Source organism: Astatotilapia calliptera, chromosome 13, assembly GCF_964374335.1.
Source record: "Astatotilapia calliptera chromosome 13, fAstCal68.1, whole genome shotgun sequence".
Taxonomy (NCBI): Eukaryota; Metazoa; Chordata; class Actinopteri; order Cichliformes; family Cichlidae; genus Astatotilapia; species Astatotilapia calliptera.
The window spans coordinates 19,026,930-19,050,162 of NC_137434.1; the positions used below are offsets into that span (position 1 = coordinate 19,026,930).

Below are 23,233 nucleotides of genomic sequence, written 5' to 3' on the forward strand. Positions count from 1 at the left end.
AAAAAAAAAAAAGCAAGAAATCTTTGGGGGTGAAATCTTTGATTCATTTTGGGGTTGCTGAAGCACCCCCAAAAATGGGCTAAAATCGCCCCTGTTTCCAACTATCGTGGCAGCTACTTAGTTTTAATATTACTCTTTCTGGCTCACAAAATAAACTTTTAGGATATTTTCAGGCGAGAATGTAGCTATGTAAACTTCAAATATCTCCTCGATTTATCAAGAGCACATAAGTGGTCTGCATTCGCTGTCAGAATAAAAGACCCGCACCAGATAAGAAGTTGCAACGCCTGTTTGCGTACATAAAATTTTCTGGAGGAGGACAGACATTTGTTTAGAACTCTTAAGGATGTCGAAGAAACAAGCTCCTTTAAGCAATTAGTTTGGTGTTCCTCCACCTCCAAAGAAATGTCAGAAGGAGTCCGAACCGCAAAGGAAGCGCGTATTCTCGGAAAAGTGGTTGCAGGTGGTGAGCTGGCTTCAAACAAATGATGAATGCGCAGAGATGTGGTGCAGAACATGCCATGAAAATCCCACTCTAGCGGACAAAAACAGTGCCTTTTATTTGTATGCAAACGCGTGTTGCAACTTCTTATCTGGTGCACGTCTTTTATTTTGACAGCAAATGCGCACCTGCGGACCACTTATGTGCACCCCTGGTTATACAAGTGTCTCAGTTGATTAAGATAAAGTGAGGGTTATTACCAGTTTTCAGAAGGCTGACCTCATGGATGGTGATGGTTGCACCCCATCTCAGAGGAGAGTTAGATCCTCCCCCCATTTTGAAGGAACTATACTGTTCCTTCAAAATGTCTGAGTTTTATAAATTGTCTAATTTAAGTAATTGTCTGACAGAAATCAACAAATGGTTATATGACAATTTTCTCCAACTAAACTCTGATAAAACAAAAACTCTAATTATTGCTCCAGACCATATGGTCCCAGAAATTAGACAGCATATCAGCTTCTTAGACCCTTACGTAAAATCAAGCCTTAGAAATCTCGGTGTCTTATTTGACAGCTCGATGTTGCTCGAGCAGCATTCTAAGCAGCTAGTCCGAAACTGTTTTTATCATTTACGGAATATTTCTAAACTCAGACTAATGGTATCAAAGCTTGAACTTGAGATGATTATTCATGCTTTTATTTCTTCTCGTTTAGACTATTGTAATGGCCTTTTTACTTGTTTTAACAAATCAGCCTTAAATCGTCTTCAGACTGTGCAGAATGCTGCAGCACGTCTCTTAACAGGCACCAAGAGAAGATCGCATATCACTCCAGTCTTGGCCTCCCTTCACTGGTTGCCTGTAAATTTTAGGTTTCAGTTTAAAATTTTAGTTCTAACCTTTAGGGCCCTGCATGGTCAGGCTCCTCAATATTTATCTGACCTGCTGAAATCACATACATCTTCTCGGGCTTTAAGGTCATTAGATCAGAGACTGTTGGTGGTACCACGCACTCGTTTTAAAACTCGTGGTGATCGGGCCTTTCAGACTGTGGCACCACGGTTGTGGAATTCTCTCCCACTGTCTCTTCGCTGCACGGACTCCATTGATTGTTTTAAGAAACAGCTGAAGACATTTTTATTTAGAAAAGCATTTGATTAATTTCTTCTTATGCTGTTTTTATAGTTTAATTGTTTTACATTGTTTTATTTACTGTTATATTGTTTTATATTCCCATTTTCTGTGTTGTAAAGCACTTTGTGATTTTTATCTGTGAAAAGCGCTATATAAATAAATTTTACTTACTTACTTACTTACTCCCTTGGCATGGTTATGTTTTACCAGCATTTTATTCTAGGATGCTCTCGTATTGCAATGCCACTCTTTGCTCCAACTGCCGGTCAGAAGAGGATTAAGGGCTGCCATGGGTGTTGGAAACCTGCGACCTTTCATGAGCTGACCTCTCATGACTGGACTCCTGCTTGTGAGAAGGCATTTGAGGAACTCAAAGGTGCACTCCTCAGCTGTGTGGTGCTGGCATATCCTGACTTTGAAAACCCATTCATCCTTTCAACTGATGCTTGGACGGCTGGGCGCTGTCTTATCCCAGGTGCCAGCTGCTGAAGAGAGAGTAAGACCTATATTCTTTGCTAGTAAGTATCTCAGCCGCAGCCAGGCAGCACACAGACTCGAACTTTTGGCTCTGAAGTAGGCTGTGTGCAATAGGTTCAGCCACTGGCTTAAGGGTCATTAGTTCATTGTCTGGACTGATAACAGCCCTCTCACATACATTATGACTAAGCCACATCTGGATGCCTGTGAGCAGCTTGCGCCATATTTCTTTGAGATCAAATATGTTCCTGAAAAGCTGAACATTGTGGAAGACACCCTGAGCAGAAAACCATTTGTGAGACCTTTGGCCCAGCGCCTCTAGCAAGTTGTGAAAGATTCCAGTATCCAAGATGGCTTCCGTTTGACCTGTCAACCTCAGTCGATACGCAGTGCTCCTACCTCTGCTGCAATTAATGTGTCTCTGTCAACTGATAATGTCTCTTCTCTCATGTCCTCCCTCTGTGAGTGGGAGTCTGCTTCTCACCAGCGCGCAACATCCCTCGTTGCTCACCTGATCTTGATTAGTCCACCTGCCTGTGATGTCTCTCATGTTGATCTCCTGTCTCACCAAATAGGGGATCCTGTGATCTCTAGAGTAGCCCACTATGTTGAGCATAAGCACAGGCCCTCCAGAGTTGAGCGCTGTCACAAGAACCAACAAATATTGCGGCTCCTAAAACAATGGGACAAGCTCACATTCCCCATTGGTGTCCTCTACAGAGTTGTGAGGGACCCAATGACCAAACACAAGAGATTCCAGTTTGTGGTGCCTGACTCCCTAAAACAAATGGCACTGTCTGACATACACAATGATGCTGGCCATCAAGGTCAACCTTGCACACTCTGCTTAGCTCGATAGCGTTTCTTCTGGTATGATATAGAGAAGGATGTGCGCAATCATGTGAGAAATTGCCACAGGTGTATCCTCAGCAAGACCCCAGAGCTCCTTTGGAAGGCATTAGGACCTGTTCTCCACTGGAACTTGTGTGCATTGACTTCTGGTCAGCTGAGGACAGAAACAACAAGTCTGTGGATGTCCTTATGTTTACTGACCACTTCATAAAATTAGCACATGCATTCAAACGCCAGTATCAGACAGCTAAGAGAGTTGCTAAAAAGCTGGGATGGATTAATTCTTCTGTATGGATGGCTTCCCTCAGCGCATTCACTCTGACCAGGGAGCTAGTTTTGAGAGTGAGCTGCTTGCATAGCTTCTGGTTTTGGGTGGTGTTGGCCATTGGGTGGTGTTCACCATACCACCCCATGGGTAACAGTACCACAGAGAGATTTAATCACACCCTTTTAAACTTGTTATGGTCCCTCACCCCCAGAGCTAAGCAAAAATGGCCACAGATGACAGTCCATGATATTTGGCTTACAGCACATCACAGAGTACAGGGATGCCATCAGCACCATCAGCTCTGCAGGCAGTCTGTTGAATGACCTCAATCGATTCTACACCCGCTTCGAGACCCCCCAGACTTCCCAGACCTTCCAGAACCCCCAGACCTTCCGAACCCCCCAGACCTTCCAGAACCACCAGATCACCCCTATTGACCATAGACCAGTTGCACTCACTCCAATCATTACAAAGTACTTCGAGAGAGTGGTGCTGGCCTACATCCAGAGCAACATCGCAGACACCCTGGATCCCCTGTAGCTTGCCTATCGGCCCAATAGGTCCACGTCAGACGCCATCGCTGCTGCCCTTCACGATTCCCTTTCCCATCTGGAAAACAAAGACTCATACATCAGGGTACTTTTTGTTGTTTACAGCTCCGCCTTCACTACTGTCATCCCACACAAACTCACTCACAAGCTGGCGCTGCTCTTGCGGCGACCAGCAGGTTGTCTCTGTCTGTCAGTGTCAGTGTCTTAACTTATTTTTTATTCCTTTATTTTATCCTATTTTTCTTTCTTTTTTTTTTGCCTGAGGAAATCCTACAGCATCGGCTTGTGCTTTGTGGAACTTCTTTTAATGAAGATGGGTTTTTTATTTCGCTTGGTTTTATTGGCAATCCTGACGGTTGTTTGGAGTCAGTGCTACTCCCACACAATTACATACTCACGGGAGTTTCTTCTGGATCTTCGGTGGACAGGCCCGTCTTTGGACTCTTTTCACCCTCCAGTGTTTTCCAGCTCTGGATTATCCAGTAATCACAGGGGCACTTTTGTTTTTAACAGAGTCAAAGCAAGGAAGTGGGGTAAGAAGGGAGGCCTACGTCAGCGATTGCGGAAGCAAATACGGTACAACCGTATTCCTTTACCATCAATAATCCTGGCTAATGTGCAGTCTCTGAGTAGTAAATTAGATGAACTGCATTTGAATGTTGCACATTTACGTGACTACAGGGATGCATGTCTAATGGCATTCACAGAGACTTGGCTCAAGGATTCTGACCCTGATTGTTCTCTGGAATTAAATGGCTTCGGGGTTCCCATACGTTTGGATCGAGACCCCGGAGCTACCCAGAAATCGCAAGGAGGAGGGGTGTGTTTGTATATAAATCAGAAATGGTGTAAAAACGTGACCGTTCGTAGACAAGTGTGTCTGCCTGACATTGAGCTCCTCTCTGTGTCTTTGAGGCCGTTTTATCTGCCAAGGGAATCTGCCTGTTGCTCTTACATCTTTAGTGATGAAGTCCTTCGAAAAACTTGTCAGGAAGGAGATCCTGCAGCAAGTAGAGAAGCTGATAGATCCACTACAATTTGCATACAGGCCTTGTAGAGGTGTGGATGATGCAGTGGTCACTCTGTTGAACTTCCTTTATCGCCATCTTGATGGCGCCAAAGCTCATGCTCGGCTTTTATTTATCGATTTTTCTTCTGCTTTTAATACTATCCAGCCACATCTTTTAGTGGACAAGCTTCTTAACCAATTTAAACTTAATTTTAATCTCGTTGGTTGGATCTTAGACTTCTTAACTGATAGATCACAGTGTGTGAGAATAAACGGCTGTTTTTCCAAACAGCTGAACTCTTCCACTGGCTCACCACAAGGTTGTTGTCTCTCTCCTCTTTTGTATATTTTGTACACTAATGACTGTCGCAGCACACAGGCCAATAGGCATTTCATCAAATACGCAGTCATTGTAAGCCTCCTTCATGGTGAAGAGGATTCCCATGGGCCTGTTGTGGATGAGTTTGTTTCATGGTGTGATCAGTCCTTCTTAATGATTAACACCTTGAAAACCAAGGACATGGTTATAGATTTCAGGAAGTCATCCCCTCATCCTGCGCTTACAGTGGTAAATGGTGCAGCCATTGAAATGGTGGATAGTTACAAGTACTTGGGGGTTGTTCTTGATAAGACCCTGTCCTTTGAGTCACATCTTGCTGCTACAGTGAAAAAGGCCCAACAAAGACTGTACTTTTTAAGGAGGTTGAGAGGTTTTAATGTTTCATCTGAAATGATGACTCTCTTTTATAAAAGTTTTATTGAATCTGTTTTAACTTTCTGTATCATTGCTTGGTACGGTAGTATGTCCATGGATAAAAAGACCAGACTTAACAATCTGGTTAAAGTGGCGGGCAAGATTTCAGGGAGGTCTCAGGTCCAGCTTGTGGACTTTTATAACAGGCAGGTGCTGAGGAAGGCAACTTCTGTCCTGTTGTGTTCAGATCATCCTCTCTTTAACGATTTTCAACTGCTTCCATCAGGTCGTCGTTATAAAATGACTGCAGTGAAGACAAAGCGACACAAATTGTCGTTTGTACCTAGTGCTATTATCTTAATTAACAACACTAAATTGTAAGTGTTGTTGCCATTGCACATTGCACTTTTTTCGATGGAATATCTAGGTTGTTTTATCAGGCTTATATTATATTATAGTATTTTTTTTAATGAGTGTACGTGATGTGTTGGTTGTATGTTTGTTGTTTGTTTTGACATACTGCGAATCAATTTCCCATCAGGGACAATAAAGTTACCATTGACCATTGACATTGACCAACACTTGGCTTACATCGCACCCTATGTGACTGGCTACAGGACTTTTTGTAGGCCCCAGTCCGTCAGGATGGGCAACAGGACTTCAGCCAGCATTAGTACTAACACTGGCTTCCACAGGGTTGCGTCCTCAGTCCCATCCTCTACGTCCTGTCCACCCACAACTGTGTTGTGGACTCCAATAGGGATAACACCATACTGAAGTTTGCGGACTACACTGCAGTGATTGGTCACATCACTGGAGGGGACAAAGCGGCTTATAGGAGAGAGGTGGCCGGTCTGGTGCCATGGTGTGAGGACAACAAAGCTCACCCTCAACACTGATAAGACCAATGAGATGGACTCACTTGCAGAAGAAGCGAATCACATTCTCCTGGCTGCAGGCACGTGGAGAGGGGGGGGCTAGAGGGGCTTGAGCACCCGCCCCTTTCCTGATGGGTGCCCAAAGTGCCCTTTTGTTGAGGCAACTTTTTTTTAAATTTTTTTTTTTTTTTAATGTGTGTGTGTGCGTGCGGAGTCCTGTCTGTGCCCCTCAACAATAATATTTAACTATTAATCATAGTTTTGCTAAATAAAAGGATCTGGCTTGCATCAGTAACATGATCACATTTAACCAATGATCGCCCTTGACGGCAGAACGCGCTGGTTACGAGCCGGGAACGAGCTCACAAAGAGCACGCGCATTTGTTGCGGTCCGGAGCTGTAGGAGAAACACAAGTTAATTATATTTCACTAAAAACGATCTAATATGCATGTCCACATAATTATGCATTATTATATTTATAATATTTTAAAAAACACACGCTGTATTTTAAAGAACATACATTAAGTGGTAAATGGCCTGTATTTGTATTTTACTAGTCCCTAAGGACCCCAAAGCGCTTTACACATCCAGTCATCCACCCATTCATACACTGGTGATGGCAGCTACATTATAGCCACAGCCGTCCTGGGGCGCACTGACAGAGGCGAGGCTGCCGGACACTGGCGCCACCGGGCCCTCTGACCACCACCAGTAGGCAACGGGTTAAGTGTCATGCCCAAGGACACAGTGACCAAGACTGTCCAAGCCGGGGCTTGAACCGGCAACCTTCCGATTACAAGGCGAACTCCTAACGCTTGAGCCACGATCGCCCCAAGAAGCAGGTTATATTAGATTTATATTTTAAATAAGACAAAATTTGGATTTTATAGCAGTAAAATGATTGTATCTCTACAGTTTAAAAATGTAATAAGCTTTGCCCCTGCACAGAGTGGATAGTGAAACAAATGGAATCATCATAATGACATTATTTCATATTTATTACTTCCCCCTCCTCATTGCTTTATTATTGTAGCTCTAGTAATAAATAATAATGTAAGGATTCTGGATCAGCACCATGGATGCCCATAGTACAGTATTCTGAAGAAGGTCTAAAATGTCACTGTGTGTGCGTGCATGTGTTTGTTTTATGTATATGAATTTTTTAAAAATATTACTCATGATATAACATTGTCCAGACATGGCTGGTAAGGACATGAGGAGGAAACAGTAGGAGCTGTGTGAGGCTACTAAAGGCAGTGCTATAACATTTTTCTGTCATCATTTTATTATAGATTAAGTGCAAGAGTTGTTAGTTGTGGATAATTAAATTATAGTTTATTGCAATAGCAAGTTGTGCCTTGTTCTCAGATGGACAGCAAGTGGAGAGTGATATATGAAATGATGGGATGGAAGGAAGAAGAGAAGCAAAGAGTGATTCACAGGCAGAGCCTAAATTATTTCTCACAGTTTTTTGTTGCCTTATGGTTCCAAGCGCTGTCACCAATCTTTGCAATTTTGTTATTATCTCATGACACTTGTTTAATCAGCTACCATCTCTCCTATGGACTTTTTACTGTCTACAGTCTCAGATCAACACAGCCCTGCCCTCCAGAACTATCCACAGCAACCCCTCAACAGCAACATTGTACCCATCAGGTAAAACATCGGCTATGTTTGCTTTGCCTTGTTGCCCATATTAGATTCTTGATGAATGTGTGTCGTTGTTATTCAGCCTGGTTCAATGTGCCCCTTTTTAACTTTGAGCACCCGCCCCTTTAAACCTCTCTGCACGGCCCTGCCTGGCTGCCAGGAACTTCAGCATCCAGGCAATAGTTCCCGACTCACCAACAACATCTCCCGCGATTCTCTCGGGGGCCTCCAACTCATCGATGGTGGCTGGGAACATGGCACCGTGGAAAAGGGCTGTGTTTTTGCCATCAGCGTGACAGCGCATTGCCGCCTTTGCAGGGAAATGAGTCCGCCAGTGCTCTGTTGCTGGCGATAAGGAAAGGCTACTCTTTATAGAGGACTCACACTCGGGGACATGTTTTCTGGTGGACTCTGGCTCCCAGAAGAGCCTCTGGAACTCTCGTGTCATCTTTGCATTCCTCCACAATGGTATTTTATTTAATATTTTAAAAAATTGGAGATTTCCCGTGTACCACCAGCGAGAGTACCACACTTTGAGAAAGACTGGGCTGTGTCCTGGCATCTTACTAGGTGCTAAGCTGGTCTCAGGTCTCTTATCCTCCTTGGAGGAAGCTATGTTGCTGATCTAATTCAATATTGTATATGTGATGACAATTTGTTTGAGGCTAATGAATTTGTTATTGCGGTTGTATTTCTAGATTTGCTTCTTTTTTGTGTGTGCTGTTTAGGATTTTATGTAGTTCTTGGGGGGGTGAATGTAACCAGGTTTTAATGCAATTAATCCATCTGGAATGCAGAATGACTCAAAATCCCTCTGTCAACGCATTTCAGGCGGTTTGTCCAAAGTTTGTCCATTCTGCACTTCAGATGGGTTGTTGCATTAAAATTTTTAATCGCGTTAATTGTGATGACGCGTTAATGTTTTAACGTTGACAGCCCTACAACAAACACAAAAATAAAAGCCATCATTCTATAGACTTATAATTTGCACTGATGTGTTTTCTAAATTCTATCACACACATATACGTGAAAAGTGTATATGTGCGCCTGTTTGCTGCTGTTGCTTGTGCTGAAGTCTCACACACAACCAGTCGAAAGGGGAGGGGGTGGGCTCCTTCCAAATAGTGCACATTTCAGTCATAATATTGTCAATCCAAGTCCATTATGTATTAATTATTTTTCCTGGATTGTGTGAAAAACAAAACCCTATATCATCGAATCTGTGCATTGAGGTGTAGGTCTGTTAGGTTATGTTTTAGGGTTGGGTGTTGATACTGGAGTGCAAAATTACTGATGGACAAGAAAAGGTCAAAGAGATCAGGTTCTCAGTTTAGAAAAAAAGAGCAAAACAAGAGGAGAAACGAGCAAAAGATACAGGCAAGCAGATGTGTCGTTGGATAATGACAGGTATTATGTATCCTGAAACAAGATAACATTCGTTAGTGGGGAAAACTTCTGTTTACCTTTGTTAGCCACTTGGCTACTATCATAGCCAAGTGGCTAAACATTTGTTCTGCTCGACTGACCTGATATCTTAAATGATTAGATTGAACTTTATTTAATACAAAGAAATATCGTTTCAATTAAGATTTTCCTTTAATTTATGATAAATTAAAGGAAGTGTAATATGTTTCTTTATAGATAAATGCACATCAAAATAGCACATATGCACCAAACACTTTGTGGGATGCACTTTACCCACGTACACACATGCACAGACACACATGGTACGTTATTGCAGATGTAACGTTTATTAGTTTTGACAGTCCGCCGTCTGGACAGCTCCCGTCTCAGCTGATCCCAGCTTCCCCTCCGCTCCTCTCCCGTCTCACTAAAAAGGGGAAGAAAAGACGTCATCAGCCCAAACTCCATCAGTTGTGTTCTCACCTGCCTCTCCAGCACCGCCCCATTGAGCTCACTGCACCACTCCTCCCCTGCAGCTGCGCCCGGGACCACACCTCCGCCACACACTTACTGTAAAAAAGTATGGCCACTAATTACAGTGTTGGCTCTAAGTTAAAAAATGTCCCAAAACATTTTTTATTAGTAATCTCAATATGAATTAAAACAAGCTGTTGTATTTTTTTTTCAGTATATTGCTTGTAATATGAATTTTACTCACATAAATGTACATATTATAGTCCTAAATATATCTTCACTTAAATGTTATTGAAGTTGCAATGTAATATCTATAATTAAATTAAATTAAATGTAACACAAAGTGCATAGTGCAGTCTAAATCATTCAGATATTAGTTACTATACAAGACGCATAATGGTCTTTATACAATGTGTGCCTGAATATTTTGTGTAACTGTACCACTTTTTGGCAATAACTTCAAAAGATACAGAATTACAATAAGAAATGTGCTGTGGTTGCAACTGTTTCCACTTATAAAAGCTCTATAAATTCTCTGTTGATTAACCAACATGTAAAATGTGCCTCTTTTTGTTTTAATTTCCACTGCTTTCATCTAATTTAGAGATGTACTTACAGCATTAAAGTACACTTAAACAGTTTTATCAATTAAATAAACACATCATAGCTATGAAAAAAATATAAGTTCTCAACTGTGCTACAAAATACTACAATTTTTAAAAATTCATGCACATTAATAGTAGACTACAGTAAAAATAAAATCATATTTACCACATTCCTTTCTTCCTTATGCTGAAGAAGTGGTGTGCGTCAATCAGACTGTATGTTTTCTGTTATTTATCCTGTTTATTCTTTGCTGCAGACATTATCCTCACGTGTTTAAATCCTTGGTGTACACTTTGTTTGCCGAATGTTAAGAGGGTTAGGGTTAGCCTGTCCAATAAATGAGTGAACGACAAATACATGAGTGGAAGTGGATTCTTTAGATAAGCCATCTGTTCTTATCAGAGAACCCTGTTGAGATTGTGGATGTATAGAGTCAGCATCTTATCATCCTGTCATGCATAGTTCTGGAGGTGAAGTTGATCTCTCTTAAAGATGTTGCATCCGCATTCTGCCACTAGATGTCGCCATAACACAAGTGTTGGGGCACACAGAGCAGGCGAGACACAAGAGGCTGCTTCTTCTCTATCCTGGAGGACAGAGAGATGGGCAGTGCTGTCAACTTCAGCCTGGGTGGTCAAAACTATATCACAGGGCTACGGGGTTCAGACCCTGCAAATCCTGGATGGGGATTTGCAGGCTCTGAACGGAATTCTCAGAAAATACAAATACAATTAGCACCACTGAGGCAGTGGGGCATTCGTCTGGCTACATACACTCAACAAAAATATAAACGCTACACCTTTGTTACTGCTCCCATTCCCCATGGGATGGACGTAGAGACCTAAAATTCATTCCAGATACACAATATAACCATCCCTCCCAAACAGTGGTCACAAATCAGTCCAAATGTGTGGTAATGGGCACATCTGCTATATTGAAATAATCCATCCCACCTCACAGGTGTGCCACATCAGGATGCTGATCTGACATCATGAGTGACATCATGACAGGTGTACCTCAGACTGCCCACAACAAAAGGCCACCCTGGAATGTGCAGTTTTTTGCGCTATTGGGGGTCTGGGGACCCAGAACCGGTCAGTATCTGGTGTGACCACCATTTGCCTCATGCAGTGCAACACATCGTCGCATGGAGTCTATCAGATTGTCAATTGTGGCCTGTGGAATGTTGGTCCACTCCACTTCAATGGCTGTGCGAGGTTGTTGGATATTCGTGGGAACTGGTACACGCTGTCGTATACGCCGGTCAAGCACATCCCGAACATGCTCAATGGGTGACATGTCCGGTGAGTATGCTGGCCATGCAAGAACGGGGACATTCTCAGCTGCCATCTGCCCTGAACAATGTGAACCATGATTCATCCGTGAAGCGCACACCTCTCCAACGTGCCAGACGCATTCGAATGTGAGCATTTGCCCACACAAGTCTGTTACGGCGATGAGCTGGAGTCAGGTCAAGACCCCGATGAGGACGACGGGCATGCAGTTGAGCGTCCCTGAGACGGTTTCTGACAGTTTGTGCAGAAATTGTTTGGTTGTGCAAACCAATTGTTCCAGCAGCTGTCTGGGTGGCTGGTCTCAGACGATCTTGGAGGTGAATCTGCTGGATGTGGAGGTCCTGGGCTGGTGTGGTTACACGAGGTCTGCGGTTGTGAGGCCGGTTGGATGTGCTGCCATATTCTCTGAAACGCCTGTGGAGACGGCTTATGGTTGAGAAATGAACATTCAATGCACGGGCGACAGATCTGGTTGACATTCCTGCTGTCAGCATGCCAATTTCACGCTCCCTCATTGCTTGTGGCATCTGTGGCATTTTGCTGTGAGACAAAACTGCACATTCCAGGGTGGCCTTTTGTTGTGGGCAGTCTGAGGTACACCTGTGCACTACTCATGATGTCAGATCACCTGTGAGGTGGGATGGATTATCTCAATATAGCAGATGTGCCCACTACCACACATTTGGACTGATTTGTGACCACTGTTTGGGAGGGATGGTTATATTGTGTATCTGGAATGAATTTTAGGTCTCTACGTCCATCCCATGGGGAATGGGAGCAGTAACAAAGGTGTTGCGTTTATATTTTTGTTGAGTGTATTTAGATCGCTGCCTGCTTCCACCATGGTCGGAAGAGGAGGCTTCCACCAAACTTCTGTTGTCATGAAGCATCTGGCCAACCTGGGCTTCATTATAAACACAGAGAACATTCCTCGGACAGTCCTCTGGACTCGATCTCATTTGCAGCTCGTTTGTCAGTCATCTTTTGATACACTGTCAAGGTGAGTGAGGTCACACCAAAATTGATAGACTGACCTGGTTTCCAAACTGTGGCACACTGAACCTCAGAGTTTTTTGTTTTTTTATTTTCTGCAAGAGTTCTGACCTTGCACCTGAGGAGGTTTTGCCTCACTCAAACCTACAGGCTTCAGGACCCCGTCAGGCTGCAGAGAGACTTGGTTGTGTCATCCAAACAGGTAAAAACAGACTGCAGAACATCTCAGAGAATCAGCCTAATTATCGCACTGATGTGATTCTTTAGCTGTCATAGGGCGAAAGGCGGGGTACACCCTGGACAGGTCGCCAGTCTGTCACAGGACTAACACACAGGGACAGACAACCATTCACACTCACATTCACACCTAGTGACAATTTGGATTAATCAATTAACCTATCCCCACAAGCTGCATGGCTTTGGACGGTGGGAGGAAGCCGGAGTACCCGGAGAGAACCCACGCAAACACGGGGAGAACATGCAAACTCCACACAGAAAGACCCCGGCCTGATGGTGGAATTGAACTCAGGACCTTCTTGCTGTGCGGCAACAGTGCTAACCACCGCCCTATGACAGCTGGGATAGGCTCCAGTGCCCCCCGCGACCCTGAAAAGGATAAGCGGAAGTGAATGGAATGGATGTGATTCTTTATAAAACTAACACTCTTTGGCTTTGTACCTTCTCAGGTTGGAGGCTGTTACAGTCTTGTAAGCTTCATTCATAATTATGGAAGCACAGAGTCAGGTAAAAAAAAAAAAAAAAAGACAGAGAAGGATTTAATAGAATGTGTTACTTTTCATTGTCAAAATCATTGTATGCTTAAATCAGTTGACCTTCAGAAGTTGGATTCATTTGTCCTACTATGATTTCAGGGCACTACAATGGTAATTCTGTCCATCCTGAGGAGAGTCCAGACTCTACAACAGATCACTGGCTCACCTACAAACAGGTGTTCCACACAACTGGGTCTGTAGTACTTGGCCTAAATCCTGTTTTACAAGAAAAACGTAAGAAGACAGAGCATCTCATCCTGAAGTGAGAGAATTTTTAAATGTGCCATCACTTTGTTAATCAGTTTTTTCTTCATCTTCAGGTCTAAAACTGGATGTTGGGAATCATCATGCCGAGAAAGAACAGCAATCGTCCTAGCCCACCATCGCCAACTGGAGGACAAATATTGGTAATAACTGCCCTTAGGAGGAAGGGTCCTCCCAGAGAGCCTGATTGCTCCCAAGATTTCTTCCTCGAAGAAGGAGTTTTTTTTCTTGCCACTGTCGCCCCACATTCATCTCATCAACAGAGACATTGTTAAAACCCACGTAGAGTCCATGTCCTGCTGACGAGACTAGGGGTGCACCGATTTACAGTTCAAAGGGTTTGTGTTACATTGCTACAAAAAGAGAAATTACAACCAACAAAAGACAAAGAGACAGTTCTCCAGCCAAAAACAGGCCATTTCAAAGTAAAACTTACATGAATTAGAGCACGAATTTGACTAGGAAATTGGAAATTCTAAATGTAAAACAATGAAAAATATTTATAGCTATATCATTTATGTCTGATTAGTCTACATTCAACTTAAAGTAAAACAGCACGCAGCACATTTACAAAGAATTAGAGAACTTATTGATGAAAGAAATTAGTAATATCTGAATCTGCGCACCACTAGTAGATATGGTCCTTTTCTGGACCAGTGTACTTTGGTTTGCTCTCTGGGAACATCAAAAAATAAATAAATAAACAATTTATATTTATAATATTTACCATTTTTCTAGCAGAATGTAATGATATGAAGTAGTGTAAGACTTTTGCACAGTACTGTATTTCTAAAGATACTGGTGTGTGGAAGGTATAATAATCAATTGATAATAATCACCAGCTACGACTTATATATTTTTTATTAAAAACAAAGTACAGTTTAGACTAATTGGTGATATCATTAATTTTACAGACATTTTATTTATACATGTATCTATATAGCAGAAATGATACATGGGAGAAACTCAAATTTATGCCAGGTTAGTGATTAGAGGGGAAACAGGGAAGGAAGCACATCAGAGCCTTCCTGAAGATTACTGCAGTCATCTGTGGGCAAAACGGTACACTAGACACCACCTAATGTAGATCTGGGGCATCAGTGTGGCTAAAAGTAGGTGTGGCTGTGGTTCGGGATTTAGAGCGGATCATCTACCCATTGGAAGGACCAGCTACTGTAGTCTGCATGCAGGTGTCCTTGGGCAAAATACTGAACCCCAAGTTGCCTCAGATGAATACATCCAAGTGTGTGTGTGTGTGTGTGTGTGTGTGTGTGTGTGTGTGTGTGTGTGTGTGTGTGTGTGTGTGTTAGACAAGGAGTTGGGGTATAGAAAAAAGCACTTTTATGAATATGTGTGTGTTTGGTTGACTGAGGCTTGTAGAAAAAATAGAAAAAATAGTGCTTAAAATAGAAAAGTGTTATACACCATTTAAAAATATTAACTCATGACTGTCCTGCAACACCTATTTGTATGTGTGTTCATTTTGATCTACAAAGTGGGCCACGTGAGCATGCAGTAGACTGGTACAAATCTGACACAGGGACTGAGTGTGACAACAAAGAGCTGAAATTTGATATAGATGAAAAAAAAAATCCCACAGGAGTTCTCTTTCAAGTTAAGTTTTTTTTTTTTTTTATTCCCTAGTCAAACCCCCTTTTCTAGTTTTGTTCAAAGATACATTTGCTGTTAACTACAGTTGGCAGAGATCAAACAGCATTTTATGGGGGGGGGGGGGGGGGGGGTGAAGCAATCATTTCCTACATGAGTGGCACTGGCAGGAAGGATTTCCTGCTACAGAAGTGGCACTGGGAGCTTAATAAGTTCACTCTAAAAGAGACGTCTTCAAATCAAAGACTATTTTTTACTTCCTTTAAAACTTTAGTATAACATAGACCTGAACAAATCTGACTTCCTGCAGAGCTTTCTTTTAGCTTTGATCATCTGCGCAATTTTATTTTTAGGCGGCAAATTTTCTTTTAAGAAACAACAACAAAAGGGAGAGAAATCAATCAGTAACTGGTTGTGAACGTATTGTTTCACATATTTAACTCATTCCATATTTTAACACCCATGTTAAAATATCAGTTGTGTCAAACTTATAGAACATTCTGATAAATCAAGTCAGAATCGATAACATATCTTGTTAAATGTTATAAAGAAAATCATTTTGTTAAGTCGAACTAATGGATGTGGTAGGCTCCACCTCAGAAAAAGGTGCAGAGGGAGCAAGAAGAAGAGCAATAGCACCACCTAGTGGCAGAAGTTAAAATACGAAACTTTCTTTTTTGTCATGTTCTTCTTTTTATTTTTATCTGAAATAGATAATAACAAACAAAATAATGTCATAGTAGCTCAATGTGTATCGTTTGTTTTTGAAAAGAAGAACAACACAGACTAAAGCGATAAAAGATGATGATGATCTGGTATCATCATTTTCTGTTGTACTATTAACGTAATTTTGTTTTTGGTTATAATTGTGTTTGCTTTTGCAACATAGTTCTAGAGATATATGTGATTTTCTGTCATTGCTGACTGCTTGACTAAGCGGTGGTTTCTGGGACTTTCCGTGGGGATTAGACAAAGCGCAACAGAAACAAACAGGAAACCCCGCCCCGTCGTGTTGCAAGCGCGCCTCTACACATTTCAGGCTCTGGACTCACTGCGCGATGGCGACGAAGTTTTCACTGTGGTTTAGTTCCTGTGTTTGGCTCGCTGTGTCACTGTAAGTAATCAGATGTAGACTAGACAGTCCTCTATTATCTGTCTCTACTAGCTTTACTAACTGCTCGGCTCGGTGTGAGGTGGTAACCACAGGGGCGGTTGGGAACGAAGGGTGATACAACTTACCGTAACACCTGAGTTCAGAAGTGTGCGGTAAATGTAATCTTTAATAAAGCAATGAATTCGTCTGTTTGGCGTCTTAACACCACCTATAAACTGCTATTTAACCTAAACGAACTTATTATTCTAAAAGGAAACCAAGCTGCCGCACGTTCACTTTCGTTTTGAGCTTCTGGGTTTTTGTTTTTTTTATACAGATGCGTTTGCTTTGCCTCGTCCCAGCGCCACAGGTCAGTTAATGGGGCATCCCGCATCAGAAGAGAGCCGAAATGTTTGGATGGCACCTACAACTTTACAAACTGGAGCTGTTGTAACTGCCCTGTTGGTAAGTGTCAGTGGTTATGTGAACTTAAAGAACTCAAGCAATGTAGTTTGTAATTTGTAGTCTTTGTAATCTGTAGGGTTTTTGTTCTCCATTTAATCAAAACCCGGGATGTCCAAACTTTTTTCGAGAGTGTCATAAATTGACAATCACCCAGGGGCCAACAATTCTTCTTGCCTTTTTGTGAAGCATAAAAAATATTATTTAAAAAAATAAAAAAATAAAAAAAAATAAATATATATATATATATATATATATATATATATATATATATATATATATATATATATATATATATATATTGTTAATCATCACAGTGATCAGGTTAACAAAATAAAGCAATTGATCATTCACATGTTGCGAGAACATAAGAAAGATCAAGCTGTCTGGAATACCTGAAACTTCAATGAAGCTGCTGAGTATCAGTGTCTCAGTTTCATTTTGTGAGTGTACAAAACTTTTATACATTCATTGGTTGCACAGCGCAGTGCTGCCACCATGTTGTGAAAAGAGAAATTACACTATATTAATTCTGTTTGTGGCCATAAATAATATATTTAAGGTAGGAGTGAGGGGCCTGCAAAGGAGAATGACCTGGACTTGCTGGACATGCCTGATCAAAACATTTACTTTTGCCAGCCTGCAGACCAGCAACTCTGCAAGTCGTATGCTTTACGAGGGCTTTCCAGATTATGTTTGCTAGAAAATTTCCGTTCATATTTCCAGTTATTCTGACACCTATGAGTCATCAATCTTATGACTGAACTTCTCCCAGAATTTCTGTAACAGAGTGCGATAGCACAACCTGTTGAGCCAGAACAGCCAAATAACTGGGAAAATAAGCCTTAATTAAAGATTAAAATAAAAATAACAACAGCAAAACATCACTAACCTGTCTTCTTTTTTTTTCTCCCATTAACTTATGACCCCCTTGCTTATCTCTGGTGGTGCTGTGGAGCAGTCAACTCTTAGGATAGGACCCATTAGAAAGGTCTATGAAGCTTTAAAGGGGGAAAAAAGTTAAAACTTCACTTTTTAATTGTTGCTGTATCTATAGTACCAATTAATTATGTAATTGGTACTATAGATACAGCAACAATACTCTCGCGATATAACAGAAAACAACAAGTTAACACAGATAAGAAGTTGCAACGAATGCGCACCTGCGGACCACTTAATTGCACCCCTGGTTATTATATTCTATTCATGTAAACAGTGTAATACCATTAACAGACTTTCTTCTGCATCATCTCTCTCCACTCTGTAGGACAGCGAGTAATAGAGCATTGCACTAATGGCAATAAAATGAATGGAAAATGTGAAATCTGCGAGAGGGACACATACAACAGTGAGCCTAGTGACCGGGAGACCTGTCACCGCTGCACCTCCTGCGCACAGGCAAATGGTACAATTATGATAGGACATGGCTGTTCCTTTTATTCACAGCTAAACTAAAGACAAAATATTAGAGAAAAGTTCACCTTTTGCTGCAGAATGTTTGACTGGTCACAGCTCTAACGATGCTTAAGTCCAGTATGAGGACCCTGAAATCAAATCAGCTATCATTAACCATTATCTACTGGATTATACATGTGCTATATTGATTAGCAGTTTCTTAGATGTCATATTTTAATATTTTATTTTTAAATATATAAGGTTAGCAGATAATTAAAATGCAGTACCAGAATTATCCAAGCATTATTTCAATTTATATATGAAAGTTCACATCCGAAAAAGTGAAGGAAAACCATCCTTGGTCTATTTCACAATTAAAACAATGCAAGTTTCTTTTTTTTTTTAAAGACTTTATAGCCTCAATAATAACTTGTGTGACTTTTCTCAACTTTTCAGCTAATTTAGAAGTAGAAGAAGAGTGCACTGCTGGTAGGGACACCAAGTGTCGATGCAAGGAAGATCACTTCTGCAGCAGTGAAAGTTGCACAATCTGCCATCCATGTAAAAAGTAAGTTTGATTTGACTTTGAAATCACATTCAGCATGTAAATCTGTGCATATTCCCTAGCGCTAATGTACTAGACCTGAGTACAGTGTTCATATTAATACATTGTACAAAATAATAGGAACACCTATTAATGTAATGTAGCTCAATACACCGCCATCTTAGTAATACACTTAAATAATTGGAACATTTCCAGCATGATTTGCTGAAACTCATTCATTTTGTAAAAGCAGAAGTGATGGCAGAGCTATTGTAATGGTTTTCATTAGATTGCAAACATGTTTCTAATAAAGAGTTTGTGACATGTGTGTGTAGCTCCTTTAAAGAATCTGTTGTCTATTGACTTGTCCTTTAAGGCTTTCCGCTCCCTTTGTAGTTATTTTTGATTCATTCGTGGTTGTTTGTTGTTTTGGTTCAAGATGTGGAATTGGTGGTGTTAAAGAAGCCTGTACAGCCAACAGTGATGCAGTCTGCAATGGAAATGGTGGAGGTAAGGTGTTCTTAAGTATTATTGGATTTTAATAAATCATATTGGACACATTTTGCATTGCAAAATATTAATGGTCATATCTTCTCATTTCAGCTATTGCTGGAATTATTATTCTATTCCTTGTTTTTCTTGGAGCCGTTGTAGGAATAATCTGGATAGCGAGTGAGTATTTCTGCTAATATATGAGTAAAGTACCACCAGACGACATTGTGTGTTTCCTTGCTCAGCACTGAAGGCTTTATTTATATTCAGTTCAATATTTAGTCGTATCTTGATTAATTTTTCTGTGTAATTTCTATTCGTGTTTCATTAGAGAGAAAACAAAAGAAAGAGGATGAAAAAAGCAAAGAGGTAAGTTATTTTCTTTGGACACCTGTGACGTGATATTTACTCTTTGATCTCTGGTTCATCCAATTGCCTTTCTGCACACACACACACACACACACACACACACACACACACACACACATGGACATGAGCAGTTTGTTACTTCATCGCAAACAAAACTGAAAAGAATTAAAACTTTTATTTTGTTTCTGCTTCACAGAAGCTCATCCGTCGTCTTTCAGGTAACAAACATGACTTTATTCAAGCCAATATAAGAGCTTTAATTATTCTCTGTCTTTTGAACTAACCAGTCAGAATCAGATTTTAGAACAAGTTATTGTGCATTTGCATTTTTTCATGTGGTTAATTTTCTCTAAACTTTTAATTTCTTTAGAACAAAAGTGTATTACCCTCTTTTCTTTCTGATCATGACTTTACCATTTTCATCCATTAATCAAAAAACATTGCATATTGCCTGCTCAGTAAATTATAATATTGTGCGTTGTGGTCTTAATACCCATCTTTTAATATTTTTTCTTTTTACATTATTTTCAGATGTTGACATTGTTCCTCACCTGCCTGATATTGCAAGGGAGCTTGGATGGAAAAATGCAAGAACCCTAGCTCTCCACACTGGGATAAGTGTGGTTACTACTGAATCTTATGAAATGGAGTATCGAAATGATGCTGAGGAGCGAACGCTGCAGCTGCTGTTTAAGTGGGTGGAGAAGGAAGGCAAACAGGCTTCAAAGAAACTTATCGAAAACCTTGTGGATATGAAACAAAAGAAAAAAGCGACACAGATCAGAGACATATTGTTAAAAGATAGTTCACCATCAAACAATCCTGCAAATAACTGCTGACATGTATACACAATGAACTTGAAGAACTTTGAATTCTAAAGAAACAATCTTGCAAAGTTACCTCTTGATTTTCAATTCAGGTTGTGAAAGCTGATTTCGAGTTGCAATATATCTAAATTTGATTGTTTTTATTTTTCAGTGTTTTTAATTTCATGATCATAATAATAATGCTCATTTTAAAAAATCCACGTGTCATAAGGGACAGATGAATGTCTTGCTACAGCTTCTATATTATGCGATAATATTTGATGAACCTGGAGTTTGTAAAAGCTTGGTTTTGGTTTTGGTTCCTTCCTTGCTTTTCATGGCTTATTTTTAGGTCTATTACATAGCTGTTATCTAATGCTAATAAACATTTTTCAAACGTCAAAAGAGAAAACACCTGACAAAAAAACAACTAATAAAAATGTCCTCTTTCATTGGCCCTTTGGCTCGGTTTTGCACAACAAGATCTTTGTTTAAAGGAAATATATTAAAAACTATCACCACTTCCGTGCTTTTTAACATTATTAAACCCATCCATCCAGTAATTTCTGTTAATATAAACAGTGTGGTTGTGGTGTAAACAGGCTAAGAAGGGAATTCCAGGTGTGCAGCACTTCCAATCTTTCCTGCCTGAGAAGAACTGGGGTGTTCCCACATGAGATATATAATCTCTCCAGTGACTTCTCGACCAAGGCTATTGCTGTTTACCAAAAACAAACTAAAATCTAAAACTGGAAATGAAAAAAAAGTTAACTAAAAATAAAAACTAGGCTTTTGAAAAATGTACTAAACATAATTTTGTGAACATGGAAAACTAACTAACATGTTTTTTAGTTTTATTGGAAAAAAAAAATCCAAACTTTTATCCTTATGAGACTTTGTTGGGATGTTAACAAGACAGGGAGTCAACTGTTTTCAAAACACTGTAATACCTGTACTGATTTTCCTAAATCTTGCCCTTCATACAATGATGTCACGGTTCTGGGTCTTTCTGACCCAGCTTTTTGAGTTCTTGTGTTTTTATATTATGGTTTATGTTTTGAGTCCTTTGTTGTACTATGTTTGTTATTTCCCTAGGTTTCAGTTATGGTTATCATAGGTTTAGTTCTTAGGTTTTGTAATACGGCTTCACTGTGTTCCATGTTGTGTCTACTGTGCCTTTCTGTACCATGTTTCTGGTCCCTATGTTCTGTCTCCACAGTTGCTGTTAAGTTTACATGTCTAGAGTTCAGTCAGTGTGTTTCCTGTTTTACTTTGAAGGTCCATGTCTCATGTCAGTGTTTCTAGATTGCTTCCCTTGTCTCATCCAGCCTGATTACTCCCAGCTGTGACAAATAATAATTAATAGAGACTATAACTAATACAAAAACTGAGTAAAAATACCACCAACAGCTGACTGTGGAATATTTAGAAGTAAGGAAATTTCACAACTGGACATGTTGCACAGGTAGCATCCTATCACAGGTATTTACTGGAAAAAATGTATATACTGCAGTATTTTGTTTATAATAAAATGGAATGGTTGTATCTTTGTATTTCAGTTATTGCAAAAAAATTGTTGTGGTTGGTGTTGTTATTGGCGTCATCTGTCCAGTGGGTTATGTTGCAATCTGGAGAACTACCACCAGAGGGCACAAGACCTATGAAGAGTTCCTCAGTGCAGCACTGAAGGCTATGCAGCACCATATGCAACAAGCTGTGATGTGCTGTGTATTCTGACGCCTTTCTGTCAGAACCAGTTGCAGTAACTTCTCTGTTGGATCTTAACACATAGGACCACTTTGCATCAGAGAAAAGCTTGACAAATGTAAGGCACTCAGCAGCTGAGGTAAACATGAAGAGAAAATAAAACTGGGACAAAAATTAACTCTATGATCTCTTAGTCAGTCCCCCAGAACCAGGAGAACTTGCCTCTCTGTGTTTCTCTACGAGTTTGCTGTCGCTGACGAAGCAAAATGTAACTGCGCTGAGAGTTTTCTGAAAAGATTGCATGATGATGAATCATTACATGACAAATAAAGCATTTCCTGCTTTTTCATGTCAAACAGCTTCCAGACTTTGACCGCGCTCATTCAACAGAGCAATACTAAGAGCAATGGTGAAGGCTAAGGAACTCTGAGGAGATCTAAGAAGGAGAACTGAAGATTTACACAAGTGGGGAAGATCTCATGGAGCCATTTCCAAATAACTGCACCTCACCCCCAATCAGTGAGTGGCAGATGGCTTCCCCTCCATGAGACTCGATCTGCTGGAGATTTCCTCCTGTTAAAAGAGTTTTCCCTCCCCACTATAACATTCATCCCATGATGTAGGTAGACATCTGACCACAACTTTCAACAAGCTCGGTGCACTTTCCTTTAAGAAAAATAAGGTCATATACAGCTTTAATCTATGCTAATTGTAAGGAATAATGGTTTTACTCGGAGAAAACTTAAATAATAAAAAACAGAACTGAGAGAGACAATTTTGGTATCTAATCAGTATAAATCTGCTTTAAAATTTAATAATTGATCTTGTGCGCCTGTGTGTGATAATAGTTTTTGTCTGTTTCCATTATGAGCTCGATGTAGAAACATCGTAACTATAAATGTCATTTGATGCTACTAAGTATACATTTACACAGAGGCACGTCACAACTTCCACTAGTGGCCCAATCCAGGAACTCGCTGCTGTTACGTAA

General features: G+C 40.6%; 1 protein-coding gene across 1 annotated transcript; it reads left to right on the plus strand.

Moving 5' to 3' along the window:
* The first annotated feature begins 16,335 nt into the window (after window positions 1-16,335).
* On the plus strand, window positions 16,336-22,080 carry fas (Fas cell surface death receptor). Its single transcript, XM_080287905.1, has 9 exons — window positions 16,336-16,488; window positions 16,805-16,932; window positions 18,197-18,334; window positions 18,781-18,892; window positions 19,308-19,378; window positions 19,472-19,540; window positions 19,692-19,729; window positions 19,926-19,947; window positions 20,261-22,080. The coding sequence occupies exons 1-9, from the start codon at window positions 16,433-16,435 to the stop codon at window positions 20,566-20,568; spliced, it is 942 nt and encodes a 313-aa protein (XP_080144031.1). The 5' UTR covers window positions 16,336-16,432; the 3' UTR covers window positions 20,569-22,080.
* Window positions 22,081-23,233: the final 1,153 nt, after the last annotated feature.

What these genes read in the sequence shown, in the direction of transcription:
- fas (XM_080287905.1), top strand. Translation starts at nt 16,433, where the DNA reads ATGGCGACGAAGTTTTCACTGTGGTTTAGTTCCTGTGTTTGGCTCGCT. An exon ending in GTTTGGCTCGCTGTGTCACT is followed by an intron (nt 16,489 to 16,804) that starts GTAAGTAATCAG and finishes TTTTTTATACAG; the next exon opens with ATGCGTTTGCTTTGCCTCGT. An exon ending in GCTCATCCGTCGTCTTTCAG is followed by an intron (nt 19,948 to 20,260) that starts GTAACAAACATG and finishes CATTATTTTCAG; the next exon opens with ATGTTGACATTGTTCCTCAC.